Source organism: Xyrauchen texanus, chromosome 27 (genome assembly GCF_025860055.1).
Source record: "Xyrauchen texanus isolate HMW12.3.18 chromosome 27, RBS_HiC_50CHRs, whole genome shotgun sequence".
Taxonomy (NCBI): domain Eukaryota; kingdom Metazoa; phylum Chordata; class Actinopteri; order Cypriniformes; family Catostomidae; genus Xyrauchen; species Xyrauchen texanus.
In genome coordinates, this window is record NC_068302.1 from 41,037,786 (window position 1) to 41,047,291 (window position 9,506).

The 9,506-nt window shown below is 42.4% G+C and overlaps 1 protein-coding gene across 2 annotated transcripts in view; it reads right to left on the bottom strand.

Moving 5' to 3' along the window:
- Nucleotides 1-233: 233 nt before the first annotated feature.
- The window catches only part of LOC127621409 (zinc finger protein 608-like), a 14,896-nt gene continuing 5,623 nt past the window's right edge, over nucleotides 234-9,506 (bottom strand). The window contains exons 3-9 of one of the 2 annotated variants that reach the window (XR_007967852.1): nucleotides 8,037-8,124; nucleotides 5,670-7,914; nucleotides 4,953-5,346; nucleotides 4,722-4,861; nucleotides 2,241-2,396; nucleotides 2,073-2,135; nucleotides 234-948 (exon numbers count right to left, since the gene is read on the bottom strand). Coding sequence is in view for 1 of the 2 variants with exons in the window: in XM_052094980.1 (XP_051950940.1) it covers nucleotides 929-948; nucleotides 2,073-2,135; nucleotides 2,249-2,396; nucleotides 4,722-4,861; nucleotides 4,953-5,346; nucleotides 5,670-7,914; nucleotides 8,037-8,124 (3,098 nt within the window). In the remaining variant the exon portion in view is untranslated. The remainder of the gene's footprint in view (nucleotides 949-2,072; nucleotides 2,136-2,240; nucleotides 2,397-4,721; nucleotides 4,862-4,952; nucleotides 5,347-5,669; nucleotides 7,915-8,036; nucleotides 8,125-9,506) is intronic. The other variant, XM_052094980.1, reaches the window with a different exon arrangement.

Consider the following 9,506-nt stretch of genomic DNA (forward strand, 5'->3'; position numbering starts at 1 on the left):
GTACCCCTGAGAAACCCCAATAGTACAATCTAAAAACGATGACATATGACGCTGTAATAGCATCACCGTACCATGTGACCACCACAGTACTTTATAATATTGCTAAAGTTGCATGCACGGCTTGAAAGAGAGATTTCGCAGTAGCATAGCATTTTAATACGGTCACATTAAAGCTTTAGATTTTCCATAAGTATACAACGACCATGTAAAAACAACCTTCACTGTTTATTTGGATTGCCAAACATATTAAGGCAGATACAGTATAAAAAGCAACAGCAGTTTGATGGTGTAACCTAATGACGGGAAAACAGATTCAGTTCTGGATCACTATTGAAGTTACAAAGCAACACGTCTGCCGTGTAAGTGAGGTGGGTAGACAACCGTATACATTGCACTGAATCAATACAAAGGTACATAAGCTAGTTATAGTCGCTGCTGAGCTTTGTTAAACTATGTACATCTATATACATCACAATAATACTGTATGGCAATGAGATGATCTGTCGCTTAATGTCCACTGTGTACAATACAACAGATGAATGGCTGTTAATAACAGTATATTCATGATAATATGTTTGCACCGTACATCACTTGTACTCTATTGCGCACTGTCCTTTACCACACAGAGGTGAGGAAATAGCAAATACATTCAATAGTATGATTACACAACTATATAAGTGCATACAAACAGCTAGATGAAGCATTTACAGGCAGAGAGGGTTTATACAGTGCTTGTCATCATAAATCAGCACATACTGAGATATATATATATATATATGTATACATGTATGTACAGTATATAGTTCCACTGACAGGACTGCAGTCTTTCTTCATTAATACATTCATTGGTTAGACATTAATTAGTCGCTGCCTCCAATGGAGACGATGAGAAACACCATGTGATTGATGTCCGTGGGTCGGGAATATCTCAGATCTTCCCGTCATTTTCTGCAAAGATTAAAAAGATGCAAAATTCTCAAGATGTTGTGCTGATTTACAAAGATAGTGACTGAGGCCACAGCACACACTTGTACATTTCTGATTGAAAACGCATTCATTTCTATGCATTTACGGCTCTTATCCGCAGTGGAACGGCGTTTTCTTCCACCAATAAGAGTTTTAAATCTTTGGAAAACGATGACGTTGTCGCTCTTATTACTGTGGGTGGATTAGTGTGGGCGTGGCCTAAAATGTAAACATTGAACTAACAACCTACAAATCATATGCAACAATTTTGACTTCATTTAAAGGGATAGTTTACTGAAAAATGATAATTCTGCCATCATTAACTCACCCTCATGTTGTTTTAAACCTCCTGTTGCGTTCGGGTCATTTTGGACCCGGTAGAGTTAAATGAACAGCTCAGATGAAAGCTCTGGTTTCTGATGAAAACTATTGGATTAGACTTGCAAAATGTATCAAGATCGAATTTGTTTTATTTGGTGCAACATCATTTGTGTGAGTATTGTTTTGATTAATATCTCATTTTTTAAAAAGCTGGTGAGGGAGGATTTGACCTCACACATGGGGGGGTTATCGTGATATTGTGCAGATACAGGGGTAATAGTTATAGTGCAAAATGTGTAATAACAGACAGCAAGATGCATTTTTGAGTAACAAATGAAGAAAATGATTATTCAAAATAATGGGTGGAGATTTCAAACACATTTGGCATTTTATAACATCTCAAGTATTCTATAAACAAATTAAATAAATGAAGAGCAAAGCTGTGCATTAGGTGTGCAATTAGTGGATTATCTGTATATTTAATCCTTCTAATGATGCCACACGATGGGAAATGTAGTTTTTGTTTGCACATGCCTGATGCCTCATAAACCAGATAAATGAGTACTTTAATCGACCCGCCCATAACGCGGAAAGTTATTTATAATTACAACTCTGCGGTGGCGTTTATGTGCTCTCAAGCTGTAAATACGAACTATGCACCATCATTTATCTTTCTTTCTTCTGTGAAACACAAAAGGAGATGTTAGACAGAATATTAGCCTCAGGGAGTGACACGAGGGTGAGTAAATGATGACAAAATGTAATCTGATCCCTAGTTTTCTCACCACTGGAGCAGGTCTGTGTTGTCGTCACTTGCTGGTTAGCAACCAGCGCCGCGGTGTTCAAACCTTGAAGAAGAAGATCACAGAACTTCACAATCAACTCGTACCATTAGAGTTCTTTCCTCTAAACTGTGAGTGACACTTCATATAGACTGACGTTCTGTTTTTGACCTTTTCACCTTGAAATGGGTCATACTGGCCCGACACCAGCGTGTAGCTCATGCCCAGTTGAGTCAGGTGATGCGTCTGAAGGTGACGGCCGAATGGTACCGCTTTTCTCTCCCTTTCAGTTTCTCTGTCCTGCTTCGGAGATCCTCGTTCTCCAGGCTGATGAAGCAAAACATAAAGGGGTGACTTCACTGCTCCACTTTTGCGATGTAACTATTTAAGTCATTCTTTCCAACACAAACATTGCAATGAGGGTTATTATAAAAATGCAAATGCACCTTTTGCTTTACTTATTTTGTTCTCATCATATTTAGTTCCTTTTCCCCTTTGTAAGAGGCAGTAAATGGCAATTTATCCTTCTGTGTCGAGAACCTATGTAATGTCACATATAAACAGACCACAACTGCTGTGATTGGGCCACATTGTTACCAGAGACCCTCCACCAGAATGATATCTGAGGTAGTGTTGCATTTAATCTATGCATCACGTCACATTGTATTTGGACTCGTTTGAATCTGGAGCATCTGCTGTTTTTATATTCTGCATCTTTCATGAAGTTACAAGCAAAAATGTGACAGAAAGCCACATAAACTCTGTGCTTTCATTGCTTTTACTCAGTATATATTTGGTCTGTGAGTGAAACAATATATTTATGAAAACTGAATACTTTGTCAGCAAATGTAAAATCACGTGTGAAGAGTTGTTCATATTGCCTATATGTATTTTAAAGTGCAGCTTCTAATCTTTTAAAAGCTAGTGAGAAGTTATAAATGTCCATCCATCCATCCATCTTCTTCAACCGCTTATTCGAAGTCGGGTCGCGGGGGCAGCAGCTCCAGCAGGGGGCCCCAAACTTCCCTATCCCGAGCCACATTAACCAGCTCTGACTGGGGGACCCCGAGGTGTTCCCAGGCCAGTGTGGAGATATAATCTCTCCACCTAATCCTGGGACTTCCCCGAGGCCTCCTCCCAGCTGGACGTGCCTGAAACACCTCTCTAGGGAGGCGGCCAGGGGCATCCTTACCAGATGCCCAATCCACCTCAACTGACTCCTTTCGACGCAAAGGAGCAGCGGCTCTACTCCGAGCTCCTCACGGATGACTGAGCTCCTCATCTCTAAGGGAGAAGCCCGCCACCCTTCTGAGGAAGCCCATTTCGGGCCGCTTGTACTTGTGACCTAGTTCATTCGGTCATGACCCAGCCTTCATGACCATAGGTGAGGGTAGGAACAAAAAGTGACTGGTAGATCGAGAGCTTTGCCTTTCGGCTCAGCTCTCTTTTTGTGACAACGGTGCGATAGAGCGAGTGCAATACCGCCCCCGCTGCCCTGATTCTCCGGCCAACATCCCGCTCCATTGTCCCCTCACTCGTGAACAAGACCCCGAGGTACTTGAACTCCTTCACTTGGGGCAATACCTCCTTCCCTACCCGGAGTACTCACGTAATTTTTTTTCTCAGCGCAGAGCGTAAAAGTATGCCAATTTAAATATTATGCATGGCAGATATCATGTTTCATAAATAATATGGACCTCATTCTTAACATGGTCGCATAAATACCTTTGAATCCACAAATTACATTGGGCCTCATTCATGAAACTTTGGGTAAATTCGGAGTAATCTGCATGTAAAATGGACCTTCCTGAAAACTTTCCGCAGGATTCACAAACGCTTCATACTCCCCAGATTTGTTAGTAAACGTGTGAATGAAACATTCATAAATAGGGGGCGTGTGCACACTCATTCACGATCATCATAATCCACGCCCATGAAAACACCATATAAGGAAAGCACCAGACTCGCTAGTAAATGCTGTTAACGTCGTTATCCATTCCTAATGTGAAATCGTTATTGGATTCACATCATCAACTCTACAGCAAACACAATAGTGGACTGAGGAACTTACTGTCGGCGCATGTTGTTGCTGTCATATGATGCTCTTTTGTGAATCAAACAGTTCAATAAAAATGGTTTGACGGGAGAGTAAATAATGGGAGGAGGATGTCCATCATCATTAATCTTCTCTGGTTCAGTTCAGCGCATCACCAGCAGCATTTGAGAAACTTCTCGGGTAAATCATGATGGTAACAGTGATATACTTGAAACTGGAAGAATCTTCAGAGTGTTTATTTATAGGTTTAACAGCATTAGCATTGACCATATGTAAGGGTGTAGATTTGGCCTGAACATTGGGGGGGTTGCAACGTGAAGCATTTACATGTGTCCATTGATCATGGTATAAATATTGGGGGTTGTACTTGATTATTGGGGGGTTACCTCTCAGAATTGAAGGCACTTTCTCTCAATACACTAGTACTTTGACTGTGCAGAATGACAAAGACACACCAGAATTATAAATTCAAACCACCACGTAGGCCAGTGCATAAACTGTATGTCGTAGGTTTGACGGAGAATTATAAAACTGCATTGTCTTGTCTTGATAATAGATTGTTCACCAGTGTCTTGTACTTGTAATTACATACGTACCACAGGAGATGTGCCATGATAAGGCAAGAGAGGATGTGACAGAAGCTCTAATGCAGTCGAATCTGTCACTGGTTTGCTGCTTTGAGCCCCATCTGAGTCCTCTCTCCCCGCTGTTTTTCCATATAGAGGGTAATGGAAACCTGGAATGGAAATTACACAACTGACACATTATAAACAGAACAAAATAGGCTCCACTTCAGGGATATTTTTTTGTGAACTCTGGAAGATTACCTGGGTAATTGTGCACTAAAGCTGGAGACATCACTCTGTAAGCGCTGCTGCTGGAGTCACACAGATGTAAATACGGGTAGGAGTGCTGAAACTGGATAAAGGACTGCTGAGGTGATGATGCAGCCCCTCTTGCGGTTTGTGAGTCTTCAGATAATTCTCCCACCATCTCGTCCCCGTCTGGTCCGATACTGTCCTCCGTGACATCAGCAGCGGTCTCACACTTGACGCTCTGGAGTTCGGTCTCCAGTCTGGACTCTGGCTCCAGTGGAACGTGCCAATCTTTCCCCTTGTCTGGACTGAGACTCAGTTCCTCAGACATCTTGTTAACCTCTTGATTTTGCAGCTTCACATATTTGGACTGATAAAAGTGGCTCCAGGACTGAGATTCTGAAGCCTAAACCCAGAGGAACATCTACTGTCAAACAGTTTCTGGTCTGACAACCAATGAAATTACACACCCTACAGGGAAGCCCTTTGTTATGCAACAGTACCGCTGCGAGATTAGAGATTAATGCATTCTTTGTCATGGACAGTTTCAAAACAAATCATATGATCTCAATCATCAAACAATCCTGGCATTTCGATAATTTGATGATTAAGGATCATACCTCCCAAAACTGTATGAAAACAACACCCAAACAATCTTTCTAGAAGTCTGTTAATTGTCTTTAAAAGAAAATTTTCCTCAGAAAATGATAAGTAACATCAGTAACTTACATTTAGAAATGTTACATTTGTGTCCACATTTGATTTGGAGTTTGAACTCTCCAAACTGAGGTCTTCAGATTCCTTGTTAACCCCTTGATCTTTTGTCATGGAGATATGGGACGACTTCCCCTGTTGCTGCTGCTGAAACGACAGATGCTTGTCCAATTCCACATAGATAAACCCGGGTTTTGTACAGTTCATTTTGGCTGAGTTTGCCCCCTTATTAATAAATTGCTTTTGGTCTTCCTTTGTTCGCTCTTTCTGCTCAGATCCACGTCTAACTTGACCTCTACTCTGCTTGCTGTACTGGATTTCCTCACAGCACGTTTCAGGGAGTTGTCTGTGGGTGCTGGGCATCACCAGAACTTTCTGGTCCATGGAAACACCACGACTGTACTGCCCATAGTACAAGGACTGAGCAAGTGCTGTGTGCGTTTCACTCACAGGATACTGAAGCTGTGATTGAGTAGAGGAATCTGAGCTTTTGATATCCTCATTTAAGTCTCTCAGTTCATCCTTTGTCCGACCATAATGTGAGGCCACCTTCAGGAATGAAGAGGAGTTTGCTTGTCCAGAGTGCATGTACCCGGGCATACAATGAGATTCATATCCATGGCCGTGAGACGTTGACTGGACCTCTTTACCTGGGGTTACTGTGACTGCTGAATTCAGTGAGGGAATTTTAAGATTGATGTTGCTGTTTGGGTTCGAGTCATGCATCGAGTTTCTTCTAGATCTCGAGTTTGATCCTCCATCTTCGGTGGCATCTGATATGTCGGAGTATGCCGGGCTGTTTGTTTTCGCAGTGGCTCCATCTCCGTTTGTAAGGGGGCCACAGTCCATTCTAGCAGAGCTTCCGATGGAGGGACTTGGTGCGTTGTCGGAAAAAGTGTACACCTTGTCCGCTTCCGCTCTAATACTTGCCATGCGGCTTTCTTGCGATTCACCTGGCCAATTTACAACATCCTGTTTGCTCAAATGCTCTTTCAAGAGGCTTACAGGGAAGTCTTTCCCGACACTCTTGGCTTCGTCCGTTTTTGTGTACATTGGGTCGCTTTTAGGACTCTGTGGATCTTTGCAATTTCTGTCCTTCGATCGATTCTTGTCCTTTTTCTTACTCTCTTTACTCAGGGTGGTGGGAGTATTGGCCATGTTAACTTGTGCAATAATGTCCAGCTTTGGCTTGATGGGTTTCAGGGAGAGATTCTTGGCCTTTGTGAGAGCAGCAGTTGTAGAGTTCTGATGGGAAGAATCCTCTTTAGCAGAGAATGCAGCGGGTGAAATCGCAGTCAGTTTTGGGGGAGCAGGAGCGCCAGTAATGATTCTGTTGGTCCGGGACTTAGCTGAGCATCTTTCAGTGAAGCCACTATCCTTTTTAACTTTGCTACAGATGTCCCTTTTATCAATTGCACCCTCTGCTTCGAGCTTGGGCATCTCCACAGATGTGTTACGATCCGTAATGAGGCAGTTCTCAAGGACAACCGACATGTTTGAAATGAGCGGTAAGTTGCTCAGGTCATCTATAGAGCCATCCTTACTCCCCACGTTCCTGCGTAATTTAGCATTGGCTATGGGACTGTTAATGTTGTTGAGCAATGCTTTCCTGCTCTTTGGAGAACCAATTGAATTGAGTTTAAACATGGTTCTGGGCTTCTTGGAGAGAATATTCATGGAAGAATCAAAAGGTACCGAGCTGAGTGGATCATCAAAATCAGAGAGTCTGTCCTCGCTCTCCACCTCAAACTCTTGCTTGCTTTCGCTGTTCAAGTGAGCATGAGACTGGTGGTATCGGAGCCCATTGATGTGTTTGTACTTCTTGTTACAGTTTGGATGCGGACAGTCTATTAGCATCGGGGATCCACAAACTTGATCAAGAAACACTGGGTCGGATTTACCCTGTGGGGTGGATGGAGCGCTCCTGGATTTGGCTCGCATCCTTTTTCCATTTCCATTCCTAATGTCCTCCGAGACCAAGCTTAAATCTAGATCGGCTAGAGCTTTGCCTTTTCTTTTTCCACATGTAAGTAGATTGTCCTCGACGCCATAGTATCCAGGTGTTCTACAGCCGGTGAGGTTCAGACTCCCTCGCCTTCCTTTGTTGCCGATTCCCACGCCACGTCTCTTGTGAGTTAGTCCCCTTATTTTGGAAAGACTCGGGTCAACACCGGGTTGATCTGGTATAGCCAACCGCATTCGTTTACCACGTCCACGCGCACAGGGCATGTCCGAGTCACTCATCGGTGACTCACAAAACCTAGTTATAAACAACATGAAGTTATGAGTGTCTGTAAGTCAAATTTTATACAGAAGTATTCTCCTTCAACCTTAAGGAAATGTATAGACACTGCAAGTCAGCCATTCTTTATAAGGTGTTACCGTGGTGGGGCCCAGTTATGCTTGGTACAGTCCAAGAGTGTTCCCACATAGGTCCTTTTCCTCCATGTGACATTCACAACTAGAACCCCTGGAGACAAACACAAACAGTCGCTTGTAATGAGTCACTCTCAAATATTTTGTAGGAGTTTAAAGCTCAGTGTGATTGAGCAGAACATCCTGTAATATAGATATTATTTTACAAAAGGAAAACAGAATTAATTAACACTTGCACACACCAACTTGGAGTAACACTATAAAAAATTATAATCAAACGTGTTAATTTATGGTAATGATGTACAACATTAGGGCATGTTATGCAATCTACAAAGCATTTTCATTTAGCCATATGTAGGGCTGTGCCATTTATAAAAATAAATAATTGAGATTACAATTATGACTGGTGCAATTAACAATCAAGAAAACTGTAAATTACAGCACTGGCTGGCACTTGACAGCCCGGGGATGCCCTGTGATTTTAAGGCAGCACGATGTAGTTTGGTGACCCCATGATGAAAACCCTTTTGGGCATGAACAACGACCCCACCCAAACAAAGACCCCATCCAAACACCCCCCTACCCTCAACACATTTTGACCTTGAACAACAAATTTTGGGTGGAGGGGGGCCCTTGGAGATAATTGGCCCCAGGGCCTTTGTAAGTCATACTCCGTCCCTGCATGAGCCTATCAACAAGCCAGAAATTTACTTTACACAAATACGGATATTGCCAATGCGTGATCTAGTTGAACCATCGTAAACGTGCGTTTCTGCGTTATCGTGTTGGGAACAAACCTCAGTGCTCAAGGCCCTTGAGTCAAGGGCGTGATAGAGTTTCCTTCAAACATATGTGCCGTTAAACTGGATGTGTTATTATTTTGGTAAATTGCTATAAATATAATGACTTTACCTTACTTGCTCAGCAATGTTCTCGTCAAACTGTTGCTCCGCCATGACAGTTGCTGTCTTCAAACAAAACACTCACCATAGAGGCAGACTCTTTACGCTAATCTGGTTACAGTGCCCCTTGTGGCAATGTTGAGATTGCGGTCTGACAAATTTTGGAATGCACCCTTAATGATGCGACTAGAACACTCCCAATATAATATAAACAAGCATAGAAGTTCTCAGCTTGTTTTTGAAAGTGTAGCCTACATAAAGAAAATGGCTTACATTTGCCCAACACAAAATAAGTATTTTAATGTACGAAATGAATAACCATGATTACGGTTTGCGATTTTTGTCCTTAACGTGCATCCCCAGACATGTGGCCACATTTTAATGTATTTTCAAATAGACTCATTCTGAGCTTGATCAGAGTGATTCAGATGGTGGTCTGCAATTTTAATTTGCTTAATCAATATGCTGCCAGTGTCTGCTCTTCCTTCAAATGATTCAGTCTCACAGCTGCTTTAAAAATGCAGTCCTGTCTAGCAAACTACAAATCTCGCCCTTTACCCAGCACACGTCCAAC